The sequence below is a fragment of the Pollicipes pollicipes genome, unplaced genomic scaffold, assembly GCF_011947565.3.
Source record: "Pollicipes pollicipes isolate AB1234 unplaced genomic scaffold, Ppol_2.1 Scaffold_6686;HRSCAF=7923_pilon_pilon_pilon, whole genome shotgun sequence".
Taxonomy (NCBI): Eukaryota; Metazoa; Arthropoda; class Thecostraca; order Pollicipedomorpha; family Pollicipedidae; genus Pollicipes; species Pollicipes pollicipes.
Window position 1 is genome coordinate 28,838,738 of NW_023596921.1, and position 17,945 is coordinate 28,856,682.

The 17,945-nt window shown below is 56.4% G+C and overlaps 1 protein-coding gene across 2 annotated transcripts in view; it reads left to right on the plus strand.

Moving 5' to 3' along the window:
- Nadsyn (NAD synthetase) overlaps nucleotides 1–11,098 on the plus strand; it is a 37,060-nt gene extending 25,962 nt beyond the window's left edge. For both annotated transcript variants that reach the window (XM_037230516.1, XM_037230517.1), the window contains exons 14-16: nucleotides 7,811–7,987; nucleotides 8,386–8,530; nucleotides 8,911–11,098. In XM_037230516.1, the coding sequence (XP_037086411.1) occupies nucleotides 7,811–7,987; nucleotides 8,386–8,530; nucleotides 8,911–9,044 (456 nt within the window). In that variant the 3' untranslated portion in view covers nucleotides 9,045–11,098. The remainder of the gene's footprint in view (nucleotides 1–7,810; nucleotides 7,988–8,385; nucleotides 8,531–8,910) is intronic.
- The last annotated feature ends 6,847 nt before the right edge of the window (nucleotides 11,099–17,945 follow it).

The following is a 17,945-nucleotide window of genomic DNA, read 5'->3' on the forward strand; positions in this document are numbered from 1 at the left end:
GCGAGCTAGGCTTAGCGGGCACAGGTGCACAGGCGCAAAGTCCCGCCGGTTTGGCTCACAACCCCAGCCAAGCGTCTGCGGTTTCTTGCGGGTCAGAAGGATGCGGGGTGACAGAAAAATTACGTGTCTATTATGGACAGCATGCGGAGCAACCCCAGTTTCGTGCAGACTTGCCACGGCCGGTGCCCTGGAGTCACCGTCCCGTACCAGGCCGGTAAACTGTCTTTAGACCCTCTCGAGTCCCAATGTATAATGGCGGCTCGTGTCATGGAGCTGCCAGAGATCAAGTCTAGGATGAAAGCAACGAATAGAGAAACACCATCGTAGAAGTGGGGCTAGTCTGCCGTCTTAAAGCCCGCGGGGCTGGCCCTTACAATGCACGGTCTCGGCGGACGCTGACCGCACTCAGAGGCGAGAGCCAGGACTTCCCCATTCGTGTGCAACATAGCTTTCGGTCAGGCGCGCTGCGCGCCACGACCTGTCGGGGGGGGGGGGGGCGAAGGACCCATCGCCCCGGCGTGCGATGCGGGGTCGCTAGGCGTGATGAGTTGAGCGGGTCCGCGGGCTAGCCTCGCCACGCGCTCCAGTGCCCCGAGTTCCAGTCCCTTGGGCCGACATCTGTCGCGGCCGCGAGCGGCGCCGCCACAAGAAATGGCGACCACCCAGCGCGAACTTCCCGGCGTGCGGGACACTGCCGCCACTCGTCGGTTTGAAGGCTTGAAAGTTTTGAAGGGAAGAATATGTCCTGATTGCCGTTTGCCGGAATATGTCAAGCGACACATTTCAATTGGCATGGGTCGTGCTCAAATACTGCGGGTGTGACACCAGAGACATCCAATTGTTGTCAAAACGGTTTTATTTTGAACGCATCATCCATCTGCCAACACGCGGATATATCACACGCGCTCGCAGCTCGCGCTTGATAAGCGCCTCTGATCGAGCGAAGCGACAGCTCCGTTGTTCTCAGGACGGCTTGGACGACTCTGCCGCACGACTCGGCGCTGATCTGCGCTGTCGTGTTAGACCCTCTGGACTGTGGGATGTCTTTCAGGCCATTGCAATACGTTAGCGCCTTCAGGTGTCGCCATGACAGAAGTCCGGCGATGTCGGGTCACGTGGGCACAAAATGACTGCGGATGACGACGCGCCCTTAAGCCCAAATAATAACGATCTCGGGTCAGGAGAGTGGGCCGGCCACACTTGGATAGTCTACAGCAGGGTCGCATTGCACGGACCGTTTACGTGTGTGGGGGGAGGGGGCGTGGGGAGGGCATCGCCCCGCTGTGACCACTGATTGTGAGCTGGTTGACGCAGTATCGGATAAAGCGAAGTCCGAAATGTTTGCTGGACGTTCTCGTATTTTCGAGCGGGTCATATTTAACATGTTAACTGGGCACAGGGGCGGAATGCCTCCCCTATCTTGTAGTTTCGTCTCGCAAATGATAATGATGTGGAAACTTAGAAGTACTCTAAGGAGACTGGGTAGTCAGCCGAATGGTATGGATTAGTCGAACATACGAAATTCTGCTCGCAGGCATTTTGCTTCTATCCAAAGGTTTACTACGTTAATGATGGCCGAAGTCGCCACGTCCACTCTGCTCTGCCCCCCCCCCCCCCCCCCCAGCCACCGGCTTGCCTCCCCTGTGACAATTTCTTACAATACACGTCGCCTCAGAGCTGATGGTGATGGTCGTCCTTACGCCACAGTGGTCCCGATGATCCCAAGCGGCTAATTGCGTACCAAGCTGGGACAGTAGCACTACCGGCGGCTTCCCCTGCGCCAGGTCGGGGGGTTCGGTTGCCTGGAATCGGTTGTTTGGGTTGTTGACCCGACCGCCCGGGTAAAAGTGGGTCTCGTCCGAGAACCAGATTCTCTCTAGGAAATCATTTGATTCCTGACACCGCTCTGTCGGTCAGGGACATAATTTTTACCGACCCTCCGTGCCTGCGGCTGATGAGCTCGTCCCGTAGTGGTACACTCCGGTCTCCGACATAGTGTTTCAACCATCAGTTGGCAGTGCTGACGCTACAACCCATCCGTTGCGAGGGGCGGCGGGATGACTTCTGGGGATCTCGCCTGCTTTGTCGGGCCGCTCTTTGAATCGTCTCGGATTCGTTGTTAAAAACGTCGTTGTTTACGCCATAGTGGGTCGAACGTCATTGTTACAAAACGGCGTTTGAAGTGGTACTTGGTTGGAGCGACGAATTTTGTTGCAAAGTAGAACAACAGTGTTTTAGTTTTGTGATACGGGCATGGCATGGCATACCCTGGCAATAACTGAACTATTTGGGATGAGATGAAATATCGATGACGTTTTGCATTCCATGCTTGAGGATTAGTTATCATGGGGGCCACTACGGGACGACAGGATGTGTCAGTTTTTTTGGTAGCATCCCTGTAAACCTGCAGTTTCTTTCTCTCCTAGCGCACGATTTTGTCTATGCGATCCATCCACACTGTTCGGCTAGCAGGCTACCCAGTTCCCTCAAGTTCATGTATCTCATGACTGTTTCCAATGCTGTGGCGAACTTCACCGACAGCGGACGCATTTTGGACAACTGGGGAGAGACGCCAGCAACATGTTGAAATATGGCCTGCAAACAGCGATGCCTTGTGCAGTGCATCAAACTAGTATCGCCAAATGGAACAACAACGAACAGCATCAGTAACGAACGTTGCGGAAGTTCGTCGTTGGGGGGAACAGTTGACAGATCTAAACTCCCAGTTGCAAACCTGAATTTCAGCATTGGGCACCATCCGTCGCTCAGTTTCCGCCGCTGGCTGCTGCTGAACGAAACGGAATGAGCGGTTTGTTAAGTTGGTGGCAAAACCAGCAAAAAATTATTTTTTCAGCTTAATGCGTAATCAACACATGTCTGGACGGGGTAAGAGGGGGGGGGGGGGGGGGGGACAGGGTGGCAAAGACATAGTTTGCTCGCATCATTTTCCGTGGGTAAGTCATTGCCCATTTTGCCGTCTCCCCTCCCCCCCCCCCCCCTCCCCTCCACCTGCCTTGGATCCGACTGTGTTGCCCTCACTTTATGACGGTTTCTACAGCAGGCAAAGCCGCGACGTGTCCCAAGTGCATCTCGACGCCATGCACTTTTGCAAAGCATAAGCATTATTGTTTTGCATACGCGACGTGTAAAACACATTTGGTCATGGTTTAAATGGACTGACGAGCCGTACCGTGCGCTTACATTTTGAAACCGTGACGTGTCCCAAGTGCATCTCGACGCCATGCACTTTTACGAAGCATAACCATTGTTTAAATGGACTGACGAGCCGTAGCGTGTAATTACATTTCCCCCTATCTAAGCAACAATGTCATTATCAGCAAATGAAGGTCACCGTGTTGCCTGCGTCTCAACTGCGTATCACTTTTTTAGTATCACGGTATGCCGCATCGGGGTGTTTGAACTCAGCCGGGGCAAGTGCGGGGCTATGTCGACGCTACTGGCACATAACTGATGACTGTACACGCTGCATTATCAACACCAACGACATCGGCCTTTGCCCAATCGATAGCCGTCTCCCGACAATGACGCCGTGGGCATTATCAAGACCAACGACATCGGCCACTGCCCGATCCATGGTCATCTCCTGACAATGACGCCGTGGGCATTGGCAGACAGCATCGCCAGCGAGTACGCGGCCGCTGCGCGACGCATGGGGTCTGAGGCCGGCAGCGCAGCCCCTGCCGCCCGCTGTGTTCGGACGTCTGGTGACCTGCCCTTGGCAAACATGCCGCTCCATCGGTCAGCGAGATAGAGCAAGAACGCAGCGCTGTAGTCCCGCACTCGTCTGATCCGGTCCGAGCAAAGCGATGACAGATGTGAGCGTTCTTTTTAATGGAGATGATGCGAAAAACTAAGCTGGTGGGGCCGGCCACTTGTCACCTGAGGCCATTGCGTCTGGTCGTCGCTTTGGAAAGTACCTTTCATGGAAATGTAGCAGGCGGAGGTCCACTGGTGGTCGCAGGACCACGGGTTCCACATTCGGTCGCACCAAGTCGCAAATAGCACGCTTGAAAATTGGCTGGCACTGGAGTCCTACGGCCGCTAACAACACCTAGTTCTTTTTCTGTTTCGATCACAGTCTCTTCTTGACCACCCATAGCAGATGACTCTTTCACATGCTCTACATAAATGCACGGTCTTATTCTTGCATGATCGCACAGGCGTGATCTTTACGGACTATTTTCATTCGTCATGTTTCATGCTACTCAACAAGGTTGTCTACATCAGTCCGTGGTGGGGCTTAGGCGGTTTTGCTTTTGGTTGCCCGAACGCTTTTAAAATTATCTGCTAACTTAAAAATGATGTCTTGCTCATGGTCGATGTTGCTTACAAATTTATTAAACTTCAAACGTCTGAGAACCAAATCCTGTGGAACCGTACTAAGGGCAACTTACCTTCAGCAGCGAGTGTTGGGGAAGGATGCCGCACGCATGGTCCAACATTAGCGAGTCAATACTCCAGCCACTGTCGGCAAGTAAGGAAGCTAGGTACTTTAGGTAAGTGGTTCAGTGCATTTGTGAGGAACATTATTCGAATAGATAGATAGAAGACAGACAGATAAATATTAGACAGAGTTATAGCCTTATTCCTCGGAGACAAATCATGAAGATTGAGATAAGGATGGGTTGATATTTCGGCAACATGCCTTTATCGAAATACAAAATGACGCTAATGCAAGGAACCTTACGGGTATTGGTAGTTTTTTAACATTAAGCGCAAGGTGCTTATTATAGCGAATTAAGTTTTCAAGAAGTACTGTTCGCATCGGTTAAGAGTATTCACCTTATTAGATTTGATCCAAGATACAGGAAACCAGCAATAATGAAGCAGAGGCCAACGCAGTTCAGTGAGGTGTCTCGTGAGCTGCCGGGATTACATTCAACTCAAGACATCTAGATGCTCATGTTGTAAATTTCTCACAACATTCAGTCCACCAGAGAAAAGGCGAAACATTGTAGAGACCTCACCTTGCCGACCAATGATGTTCGGTGTATCATAATTTGCACGGGACAGCTGATAACATTTCTACGTCGGCTACAAGTTAAAATGTTACGCCGGATTGCTTCCTGCAATTTGCGTCCACAGTTTTTCGAAGTATCGCAGTCAGACAAGTGCCTGTATTGTTCCTTAAAATCAGGGGCATATCTCACCTATTTAGGTCATGTCGTGTAACCTAGTGATGCCGAAGCGACCTGAGCCATGTTTTCCACACACTTGCGGCGGTAGAGAACCCGTAACCACACCACCACCACCAGGGCGGTGGCGGTGCAGCCGTTACGGCGCTCGGCCCCGAACATGTCGGTTCTGGGTTGGAGTCCCTGCACGCTGTTTCCGCCTCCCACACGATAGCTAATCAACATTCCCGCTTCGAAGTGCCTCTGGCAGTCGGTGAAACGTAAAGCCCCATTTACAACATGGGAATTAAAGTCAGCGTCATCTCAAATGCGTGCGAAAGAACAGAAGGCATGGTGAAGCAGCGGATAAAACTATTGAAAATGCCAGCAAAGCCCACATTTGGCTGTGCAAAAAATGCTCAATGCACCCAGATACCCAGAGTATCGTTGATATATTAGTAGCCGCACACAAAGTAGATCGGTACATCAGTGGGATTAGGGAGAGCACGGCTAAATGGGACGCCTTACGGACACCAATAGTTAATCCACCGAGAGTCTTATAGAAAGGCAAGGTGACGCGTCTGCCGGCGCCGACTGAACGGGGAGGTGCTGCATTCATATACTAACTTGGGAACTACGTCTCTAGGGTCGTGCCTGTCACAATATGTAATTGATTGTCAGAATGCTGTACCGGAAACGTGATGGTGCGCAAGCTTTGACGGAACGATGTCACAACGTGGGCGAAATGTTAAAAACGAGAAATGAAAAAAGACGCATTAGAAATGCAAAGACACGGATGAGAAATGTCAATTAAAGAGGACAAGTTGTCATGCAAATTTTGGGCCATTTATCTATTTGCGGTCGCCTTGAAAGCCGCAGTTCTGTCATTTGATGAGACCTTTAGAAATACGATGGCACGTAAGTTGAATCAATGGTCTTTTGTGATAATTCTTATCAAACACCTTGCAAAAATCATTAAATTTTGTCAATTGCGGGTCTGTTGTCAAAATGGCATGTTGTGAAGCTCAAAAAGTCCAACGATGTGGTCAAACTAAGCGCAATATTTTTTTTTTCATTTCATGGAACTACCAGAGATGCGATGGCCCTTGAGTGGAATCAAAAGCCTTTTGTGGGGAACCGTGTTAAAGCTGTGCGAAAATCCATATATGTTGCAAATTGCGCGGTTGTCGAAATGATGTGTTGTACAGTCCGTGTTAAGCTAAAAAGTGCAACAATTTACGCAGACATAAACGCCCTTGTTTGAAGCCATGTGGCCAGTCTTAAGCAAACTCGTTTCCTTTCAAGAACTCCTCCGTCCTTGTTTTTGATAATTGATTCTAGGGACATAACAAATGGTGACACGGAGCTTAGGCTCGTAAAGTATTACACTAGATGGTGGGCGATTTCGCAGAAGTTTGGTTTAAATTCACAAGAGTTCGGATAAAATTTGGCATTGTCCCTCCCCCCTTCCCCCCGTCGAGGAATATTATGGCCACATGCCCACTTAATCCTAGTGTGTTCCAGCACAGAGAGGTTTTGTTTGCACGGTTCTTGTCTGAACGTCTCCGTCAGCGGTCGGGGCTTGGGTATTCCGGCCGTCAGCACTCTACGACGGCCAGAGACTGACTGCGGAACGGGTCGGCGACCGATCAGCAACGCCAGCGACGATGACCGTAGTCCGAAGACTCGCGTCAATTTGTTATGCTTCTCTCCCTGAGTGCTAAAGACGCGAACGCTGACAAACCCGTTTGAATAGACTGAAGCTTGCATCAGACCCCTTGAACGCAGCCAGACTGGCAGTTGCGTTCAGTGGTGCTTCGCCTGCCGATGGCTCACTAGTAACTGTCGTGAAGTGTAAATGTGCCCGACACTGCGCACTGCCCTCCGCTGTCCCCACGTCTCACGCCTAGGGCCAGGCAGGCCCGAGCGGTCCTGCTCCTCGACCCCGGGGCGACCCCAGGGAGCGTCCGTCCGACGGGACAGCGGCGCTCCTGACCCGAGCTCCGGGGCGTGACCCCGTGGCGGACGCGCCAGCCGCGGGCCGGCCGGAGCTCCGGCGCGCCGTGTTTGGAGCCGGCGGCCCCGGCGCCCGCGGCTGGCCCGGTGCGCCGGGGTCCGAGGCGCGCTCCCGAGAGGCTGGGTCCATTCGGCGGCCGCGGAGGGGTCACTGGGAAGATTGGGGTCGCCGGGGACTGTCAGGCCAGCCACTGGGTTCAGGTCATGGGGGTTGGCCAGGATGGGCCAGATAAGCTTGATCTGGATTGAGTCATTGCTGACCGGTTCGGTGAGTACGTGAAAATAGCTGTCATGCTGTAGCGGGGCCTCATCGGTCGCGTAACTTTGCAATGCGATGTGCGCTAATGAGCCCGATGTTCCATCTGTATATTTGTCTTGCGGAGACTTGGTGCAGGCCCATGAGTGAGTATAGCGCTTCGGCACAAACGGACCGCAGAGAAAACAGATGGGCGTGGGATAGGGGTACTGGCACTCCGGCATCGCATGGCACATGTCAAGTCGACCGTGTCGTCTGGTGCAACAGAGGCCGCCGGCGGGTCGTTGAGCACATCCAATTTTATTGTTTGAATCGCCTTGGTATGTGCGTAGCGGCGTCACGCGGCGTGACGGCGGCGTGTGCGGATGTGTGGCGTCACTCGGCTGGTCTGTGGCCGCGGCAGGTGGCGGACAAGGTGCGTCACTTCTACCGCTGTTACGCCGTGAATCGGCACAAGATGACGGTGCTGACGCCGGCCGTGCACGCCGAGGCGTACGGGCCCGACGACAACCGGCACGACCATCGACCCTTCCTCTACAACGCCGCGTGGACCTGGCAGTTCCGCGCCATCGACGTGGCCGTGAGTGGCGGCCGGCGCCGGGCGCCCCCGCCCCGCCACGCCAGGCGTCGCGTCCGGGCGGGCCTTCCTGCCGTGCCCATGCGGCGCTGCTTTGCTGCCGAGCTGTGTGTTGGGAAGCGCTGTGAAGTCGTTGCGATCCATGGCCGTTGCGTTGTTTGGCGTTATGCTCGGCGCCTGTGAGCGCGCTGCTGCGTGCGGGTGGTGGACTTTCGCGGAATTTACGCATTGTCCCCGGCCGAGTGCAGCATTACTCAGTAGTTTAATCCAAGACGAACATAAGTACTGTTGCCGGGCGTGGGCAGTGCGTACGATGACTTACTTGCATGCGTGCGTGCGTGTGTGCGATCTTTGCGCCCACGCCGCCACTGGATGCACCGTCGCGCCCGTGTGTTCACCAGCTGAAGCAGCTGCAGGCGCAGGAAGGACGCGGTAAGGAGCGCAACGACCGCAGTCAGCTGACGGAGCGGCAGCGAGCCGAACTCAACGACTTCTCGCGCGCCGGCGGCGCTGGCTACAGCAAGCTGAACACCCAGCCCAAGTCAGGTGCGGATCCGCTGTCTGTCGCGTGTTAGCCAGGTGTAGTGCGGTGTGCTCCAGTCCAGACCACTGGGCCGCAAAGTTGTGACGTCCGGCGCGAGGCGCGAGGCGCGCGTTATGTAATTCACGGCTGGAGGCGTAGACCGTGTAGTCTGACCCGCCGTACACCAGAGCAATGTGGCACAGTCTATGTCGAACTCTCGAAATGGCGATCCATTGTCACCAGGCGTGCTATGCTTGCCGAGTGGTTGATGTGAGCTGGCCCGCGCGGACCGGTGGCCGACCGCCGTCTCGCTGCGCGTGGAGCTGCCAATAGCGGGATGTCGCTGCGGTATGCGGCACTGCAGCTGCGCTTCTGTCCGACGGCCACGACCCGCTGTCCGCAGGCGGCGGAGGCGGCGGTGTGGGCGTCAGCGTCACGTACAACATTGAGCAGGGCGACGCGGCCAAGCGCTGCATCTCGCCCAGCAACCAGCAGCAAGCGCTCAAAGTCAGCCGGCACACCTTCCACATGGTGTAGCGCACGCCCGAGCGCTGCCGGCTGCGCCCGGCCCCTGAAGCCGGAGGGACGGAGAAGCCGCCAGACCGGTGTGGTTATCGCGATGGAGTGGGGTCGCGTCCGACGCAGTGCTTACAGCGGTGTGGTGGGCCTGGGCGAGGTTGCAACAACGGGCAACGGCGAGTGAGTCCTTGTGCAGGCTCTCTTTCGCCGCCCCAGGGTTTTGTGCACTGGTGACCTGTAACCAACGCCGCTGACAAGTCGAATGCTGGTGGATTTTCCAGCCATTCTCCCTCTATCAGCCTCAAACCGTGACAACCGTTATTATCCCCAGCCAGTATCGTCTGCGGTCCTGAACCCCAAAGAAGTCGCACGTATTGCGATTAGCCGGCCGCACCGCGTCCGCGTGGGTCGTTGTTCGGGGAGGGGAGTCCTAGGCCTGGTGGTCACCAGACGAGTCCTTTGTCCCAGGGTTGGCAGACCATGCACTGGGCACAGGCCATAGCTATGATATTACACGGCGGGGCAGAGGGGGCTGAACAAATCAAGGTTTAAATGGCGAGTCTTTCGGTGGATCCTCGGGTTTGTTATTTGTCTTTATCCAGAGCAGGACTGCTACACCAAGTGACCCCTTTAGCAGTGGTTCGGAGGTTCCTTGGCAGATGCCTTGTTCTCCACAACTAAGACCGCTGTTTAGTTTGGTCTTGTTACATGTGACGTTGAATCACCCGTTGTTGCTTGGTAGTCTCAAGTTAGTGCCATCCGCTAGTTAAACAGAATGTGTAGTCGTTAGGGCGTATTTGGCATTAGTATTTAGATCATGAACATTAGTTTATAGTTAAGTATGATCCGGTTGTGATCTTTACATACTACTCCGCTGTCTGCAGTGTCAGCCTCTTGGTTCACGCTGTATTAGCGCTGTTGCCGATCACCAGCCGGCCAGATCATGTTGCTTGTCCCGCTGTCGGCGCACACAGCCTGTGACTGTGTGCCTGTGATTGTGTGACAGCCTGTGACTGTGTGCCTACCTGTGACTGAGCGGGGCACGGCTGCGGCAGCAACACAGCCAATAGTGCCAGTATGTAGGTCGCGCACTGCCATATCGTCTGCTTCCCGCGTAGACGCGTAGTTGGGAGCGCCGCCTTCCTGTACCGACGGGCCGGCCATTGGTTGCCCCCGCGCCCGTCCTGCCTGCTGTGAAGGTCCTGCGCTCGCGCGCCGGTGATCTCGCGGCAAACGCAGCGTCCCGTGCCTGAGCGCCGCCCCTCCGTGCGCCCCCCGCCCTCAGATGTGGTGGCGACGCTGCTCGGGCGGCGCGGTCGAGCCTCGCGCTGCGCCGCCTCCCAGGGCAGACCCGCCGGTACCTCGCCGCGCCGGCGGTCAGGCGCTCCGTCCCGGCGAGGTGCCGTGAGAGCGAGTGTGGCCGGCGGCGGCAGCGCCCGTGAACGCTCCCGTGCAAGTATGTCAATGCTCCTACGTTAGAGTGCTTCACGTGGTCCCGAATACTCGTGTTGTGGACGTAGTGCTGTGCCTGCGTGCACCCCGTGGGGTTTCCTCTGATTCCGTTAAGTAGGCTGCCATACTGTAGGTTAACGCTGAACTGTAGATGCCGTCCGCGCTGGATGGCTGCAGAACAACTTTGCGCCATGCGATTTCGCACAATGCCGTGTCCGTAACACAGTGTATTTTCCAGGGCTATCACAGACAATCTGATAATGTTGGCACCTGTTATCACCCAGCGCCACGAACAAACGGATTAAACAACAATAAAGCGAAAAATACGCCATCTGAACATGAAAAACATGTGTTCCCGTACCCGAGCACGGCGCAGTCCTTCGTTGGTCTTCGCTGGGGACGCGGCGCTGTCAGTGTACACCGTGCACGAGCGCACGGACACGTGCTGACCGGGCGGCGACGAGCGCCTCCCGAGGTCGCGTCTGCCCGCCGCTGGCCGTGGCATTCTTGGCGGCCGGTGCTGCGGGACGCCTCCGGCGCGCGGACCCGAGTCAGGTCGTCTGCGACTCGGGCTCGATGGGTGGGCTCTCGGTGTCGGCCGGCGCCGGCGCCGGCGCCGCCTGCCCGGCCAGCAGGATGATCTCCGAGGCCAGCTGGCGGCCAGCGCCGCTCGGCCGCGGGCTGCGGAACGGCCGGCGCGCGCTGCTCGGCAGGGGCGTCGCCAGCGGACTCAGCGACGGCGCCGGGCCGTACTGCTGCAGTGCCTGCAGCCGCCTCTGCACGGCCGTTAACGAATTCGGTGGCAGGGACGCAGCCAGCGGACCAGCGGGCGGGGACAGGCCGTGCTGCCACAGTGCTTGGAGCCGCCCCTGCGCCGGTGTACTCAGACGTTCGCTCGTAGTCGTGCGCGTACCTGCGTGGAAAATATGCTTGAAAACAGGACATGAAACAGACAGCAATTGCCTTAAACAACGAATGACACGTCGCGACAACTTTCATGCTCAACGATAATGCCTCGAGCTAAATGCGGGGACAGCAGCTTTGGTTGTCGCGTCCAGACAGATCGGTTTGCACCACGAGCCACCGCAATGCTTCATCCAGAAGCCATATGCCGCGCCCCGGCACATTTGAACTCATCCTGGTAATTGTATTCTCACCCTGGCGCGCTACCCACAGCCTGGTACATATTTCATTATACCCCGCACATTCCCCCACATATTGGTATTTCATTACACCCCGCGCACTTACACCCGACCTAGTACGCTCAGTCACACCCCGATCCATAGGCCCCGCCCTGTTACACTGACCACGGCCGGGGGCCTCACCTGGGGTCGCCGTGGCCGTGTGCCGTCGGTCATAGGGCGTGGTCGGTCGGCCAGGCGCACCTCCGCAGCTCCAGTCGCGGCCGACGGAGGTCGGGCCCGGCGTCAGGCAGCGGCCGTCAGAGGTCGGACCCGGCGTCAGGCAGCGGCCGACAGAGGTCGGGCCTGGCGCCTGGCAGCGGCCGACAGAGGCCGGGCCCGGAGTCAGGCAGCGGTTGCCTGGCGCCGAGAGCGCAGCGTCTAGCGCCGACCGCATCGAGTCGGCGAACTCGGCGCATTTCTGTGGAGCAGACGGGACGTGACGGAAACTACAAATGTGGCGCAAGCCTGCCGATGGGATGGGGCGTGACGTCAACGAATGGGGGGGGGATGCCACAACGGGATGGGTACGGCGGCGTGGATGCGGCCCGCCGAAGGGAAGTTTGAGCCGCCGGAAAGGCGAGAGGGTGGAACGAGGGGGTGGGTGGATAGCTGCAACTGACTTATGCACTGTCCACGAACATTCAGGAACCTATTCTAGAACTGTCGTGTTCAATAACAAACGGCCTTGAGCCGCATAAGGCTGTATGTTCTAGCTTCTCTGGCATTAGTGGGCCAGAATTCTCAGACCGATTTTCAGCGTGGCAATATTCTTTGACGGGTAGTGCGAGGAGCTTGTGTAAATCCACCGGAACTCAGCTGCTTGTGTGTGTAAGACTGCTGCTACTCTTAGCTACTTATCTGCTCTTTCAGCTACTTAACTTTTAGCTACTTTAGCTTCCGCACTATCTGGCGAAGAATAGTTTCAAGCTGCAAAAAGGCCACAAAATTACGGCTCAGCAGGGCTGGAGTAGCTATAAAACAGCCTTTCACAAACATCAATGTACCTAGCTCTAAAAACCATAACCTTTTAACAGGCTGCGGATGCCCCTTCCGGCGGTAGGACCGCACCTGCTGAACATGACCGGTGTCCGACTAGCAGGGGCGTAGTTTCGCTAGATGAGTTCGGGGTGAGGGTGGGGGATGTTGAACAATGAAAAGTGACGCAACCTATCCAAAAACACACCAACACATTTCTCCCGGCACTTTCTACGCGAACTTGGGGTGCTGAGCTCATGTCTGGGGTGGGGGACTGGAGCCCCCTAACTAGATAAGAAACCCCTGTCCAGTAGTGTCCGGTGGGTGTGTGGCCAAGTTACTGGAGCCTGGCTGCTGCGGCCTCAGTTCACAGGCCGGACGTCAATAAAAGCCCAACCGGGCCATCGTCCGCGTGGGTCCTGTCTGCAGTGACCACAGCGGTGCCAAGAACACCTCCAGCTCTGCTAGCCTTCGGTCCTGTCTGCAGTGGCCACAGCGGTGCCAAGAACACCTCTAGCTCTGCCAGCCTTCGGTCCTGTCTGCGGTGGCCGCAGCGGCGCCAAGTACACCTCTAGCTCTGCCAGCCTTCGGTCCTGTCTGCAGTGGCCACAGCGGCGCCTAGAACACCTCCAGCTCTGCCTGCCTTCGCACACCTTTGTTGTGACGTGCAGCACGGTGTCCGCCCAGCGTTCCCCCGGCAGCCGGCGTGCTAAGTACTGTGGACAACTGGAGGAACACTATGGATCTGGGTCTAATAGGACTGGCACATCTGTCATTACCGGCTCCCGGGGAGGGCAGCGTGGTGAGGCACCCAGTCTGGCCAACTGGGATCAATACAAGGACAGATCCTGTTTCTGATTTGTACAATCTGATGCAGTACGCAATAAATAAAATCATCACCACTTTTGTCATCAGATTGATCTACACAACTTGATAGGGTTCTGGTGTACAACACACCGTGTGTGGAATGGTCTCAAAACAAGTCCAAGCAAGGCCATTATCACATTCATCAGCAACAAGTTTCCTTTTTTGGGGGTGTTGCGGCGACGCGCGATACATCCATGCAACACGGCCCGAACTGCGCAGGTTGAAGTGGCCAGCAGTCTGTCTGTCCAGACTATGAGAAGCGCCATAACGACGCTTCGCAACGCTTATCTCGAAACTAACTCGTGAATTTCAGGTGGTCAGGAGCTGACGGTGAAAACGCAAGTATCTGTGTATAAAGTATGTTACGGCCCAGTCGGCGTGTGCATCCACAAAAACACGGTGCCAACGGGGATACGTCACCGTATCCAAAAGGCGACACTGTTATCCTCTTGCTTGTTTTGTCCCGCACCCTCGCGACGCCCCGCTTGTCCGGGGCGGGCTGCGCGCTCCAGTCACGAGTGGGCTGGGAGGTGCATGTAAACCTGCCCCATCGTCATCCATTCTCCTTCGTCCTATAGCCCTGCAATGACCATTACTGGTCGAAATCGCTCTAATCGAAACGAGCGAACCAACCCAAAGTGGTCAACCGCACCAGCCAGCTCGCGACAGGGTCCAGTCCATCCAGCCAGGCACCGCCTCTGAAGTCACCTGCGGGGGCCCGCTTCCAACCAGCTGGCAGTCGAGAGGCGCGTGGCTGCGCCGCACTGCACGCTGAGAACTGGCGCGCCATCCCGCATACGCGCGCGCCCGCCGCATGGCGCTGACGAGTCGGACAGGTGCATCTTGATCTACCCCAGCCAGCCTTTCGCGAGCCCCACGCTCAGAGTACGTGCGGATACAAGACGCGGGTGCCGGTGTTTTGATTCCTGAGTCACTGATCACGGCGGGCCCCACCGTGGGCACGTGACAGGGGTGAGGTCAGCGCCCCGGTGCCGAAAGTTGGCACGACGCTGGCTGAGACAGCGCGTTGGCTAGCGACCCTGGCGGCTACGGATCGACGCATGCGGTTGTGGCGTATGATCTGTATAGGGCACGCGTGCGTGGTAACCGGCCAGTGCTTGCAACAAGTATCCATCTGACGCTTGGCAGGAGGAGGACTGCCGTGGAGGTCATGCATAAGCAGTAAAATAAACAGTAAACCAGAGCCAACAGCACACATCTGAGCAGATCGAATGGTAAACGGCGAAGGTGACCCGTGTAGCTTGCAGCCGGTGCCCCCCGTGTAACCCAGGCGACGTGCCGGACCAGCTGGTCAGGTCGCGGCCAATGTCAGCCGTGTTTGCGATGCTCGCGGTCAGCAACGCCTCCGCAGCCTTGGCAACTTGGGTAACAGGCACGGCCTCCTGGACAGGCCAAAGCCAATGACAGAAGTGTTGAAGAAGGCATACCGCGGGCAATGATACAACATGCACATCAGGCCCAATTGTCTTGCAGGAGCCCTCGTGGTTTCCACAAAGCCACTATCAATGTCCAGCAATTGTTTGAATTCAAGGCTGAGTCGAAGAGAGCGTTGTTCAGAGTGGAGGGGCCATACTGGCAGAGCAGTTAACGTTTTCGGCTCCCGCGTGGGGGGGGGTCCCGGTTCTTATCGGCTACGCCCTGGCCCCCGAGCGGTAACATAGTCGGCGCAGTCGCCGTCACTTCATGAAAGGGTGCGTGACGGCCTGCGTCGCGCTTTCTTTTTTATGAAAAAAATCTAAGCTAACACGCATGGACCGTCGGCATGGCCGCCGACTCGTCCGGCTCTCGGCTCGACATGACAACCTGGCCTGTGCGAGCCGCCGGCCGGAGCCTACCGACGGCGCGGGACGGAGCCAGGGCTCGCCAACTGCCAGCGGAGCTCCCGGCCGTCGGACGGAGCCTACCGACGGCGCGGGACGGAGCCAGGGCTCGCCAACTGCCAGCGGAGCTCCCGGCCGCCGGCCGGAGCCTACCGACGGCGCGGGACGGAGCCAGGGCTGCCAACTGCCAGCGGAGCTCCCGGCTGTCGGACGGAGCCAGAGCTCGCCAACTGCCAGCGGAGCTCCGGTCAAGCGACCTATCGCCGCCGGCGTCGAGCTCGACAGGGTCCGTCTCTAGCGGCTGTCGGACGGAGCCAGAGCTCGCCAACTGCCAGCGGAGCTCCGGTCAAGCGACCTATCGCCGCCGGCGTCGAGCTCGACAGGGTCCGTCTCTAGCGGCTGTCGGACGGAGCCAGAGCTCGCCAACTGCCAGCGGAGCTCCCGGCTGTCGGACGGAGCCAGAGCTCGCCAACTGCCAGCGGAGCTCCGGTCAAGCGACCTATCGCCGCCGGCGTCGAGCTCGACAGGGCCCGTCTCCAGCGGCTGTCGGACGGAGCCAGAGCTCGCCAACTGCCAGCGGAGCTCCCGGCTGTCGGACGGAGCCAGAGCTCGCCAACTGCCAGTGGAGCTCCGGTCAAGCGACCTATCGCCGCCGGCGTCGAGCTCGACAGGGCCCGTCTCCAGCGGCTGTCGGACGCGTCACGGCACTGGTTCGGGCTCATCACCTGCACTGATCAGAGAGATGTCGCATCAGGGAGCACCTGTTGTGACCCGACGTCATGTCACGTGAGTCAGGACTCCACTGACGTGGTTCAGTGGAGCAACGGCGTGAAATCAACGGCAAAATTACGGAGGAGCAAAGCAGAATGGAGCGGACCATTTGTTCTCCCTTTCTCATTTCTAAGTGAACATGCTCCAAAAGCCATGCATGTATGGAAGATCCCGAATAGTAGGCAGGAACACAAGTTTGATGGCTAGGACAGCAGTTGCTATCACTTATGTACCTGGCATTGGATCAACGATTCGGTACGTTCAGCTATCATCAACGGGACAGAACATCAAATACATTATTACACATTATCCATCGTTGCGGCAAATTGCAGATTTCGTTCATGGTACGACGTTCGCACAATTAAGCACAACACTTATCTGTAGGCATACATGTCGGCTGGAAAATTGATGCTGAGGATCGATGCATCGCCCTTATACGGAAGACTTGTCAACTTCAAAGAGGCATCACAAACAAATGAATAATCCCGGACGGGTGAAGCGTCCGGGCTGGGAAGAATGTTTCCGGTATGGTCAGACCTTCCATGTGTTGCTGTACGCTGCAGTGCACGCTCCGCAGGGTTGAACGCACGTGCGATGCTCCACGCGAAGCACAACAATGTTTCTAAACGACTGCAGACGCAGAACGTTTGGAAAACTTGTCTTTCAGCTTGAAACAAGATCTAACGCTTAAAGAATTCACTGATACCATTCTTAAGTATATAAAAAAGAAGGCTTGTGGGAGGCATACAATTTCTTTTTTCATTCGTATCTCGCCCGCTTTCCAAAATAGCGCGACACAAAACGCTTACTTACTACACATTGAAATGCTCACCAAATACCGAAAATACTTTACTCAGTGGCTTCATGAACAGCGGGGATTTTATATATTTTCCATCCCGGAACTCTTAAACCCCAAATCAAGTTTGGAACAAGAGAGTTTACAGTTGGAAAAACCGAAAGCTCCGCGAACAGCCGTTTTCACGCTGCATGACTTACAAGCATTGGAAATGAAGAAAAGACTCTAATCCGAGACCAGTGGGTTCCCTTTGTCTATGGACAGAGGTTTCAAATTCCATCCTAATTTTCGGACCCACGCATCAGGGAAAGGAAAGGCACGGAGCCCCCCCTTCCATCCTTCTCCACCTCTGTGAATTTCATGTTAAGACTGGTGGCTCCACTCCCTTAGTCACACACGAACGGCTCACGAAAACCGTTGGTGTGCCGAGGGCGTCCGACAGCTGTTGCCCGCACAGCCAGGTCAGACGAACACCGTCCCGTCACTGATGGTAGTTGTATACTATGTTTGACTGGCTGGCGCGCCTTTTGCAATGTCTCATGTGAGTGAAATGAGCATGATCCAGTAAAGGAAACCAAAACTGGGAGCTGGAACATGTCTAAATGGGAAGCCGGCGATGCAGCCGTCTGAACCAGGCGGAACTCGGGACGACCGGACCGCTCATTAACGCTACCGTGCTTAATCATAGATAGGATATGAGCGCTGGGTCCACATGGGAGCGTCCCATGACCGAATCGCGCTTGGCGACGGCATGTACAGTCATGCTTCGCGCGAGAAGGCTGAGCAATCTGTTGCTTTGGAAGCGGCCGCTATAGAAGCGTCCCGAGTTCGCCGAAGCCTGGCGGTGACGGCCGGCTGGCCTTATCTGCGCGCGCACGGACCGGCCTGCGGGGCTGCCGCCGCGGACTGGCTGTCTCCGGGCGGTGCTCAGGAGCCCTGCCCTGTAGGCGGCGGCCGTGACAGCGTCCAGGCGCAGGCCTCGGAGACAGCCACCGGGGCTCTGGCCGCGGTCGGGCCGCGTCGGCACACCCAC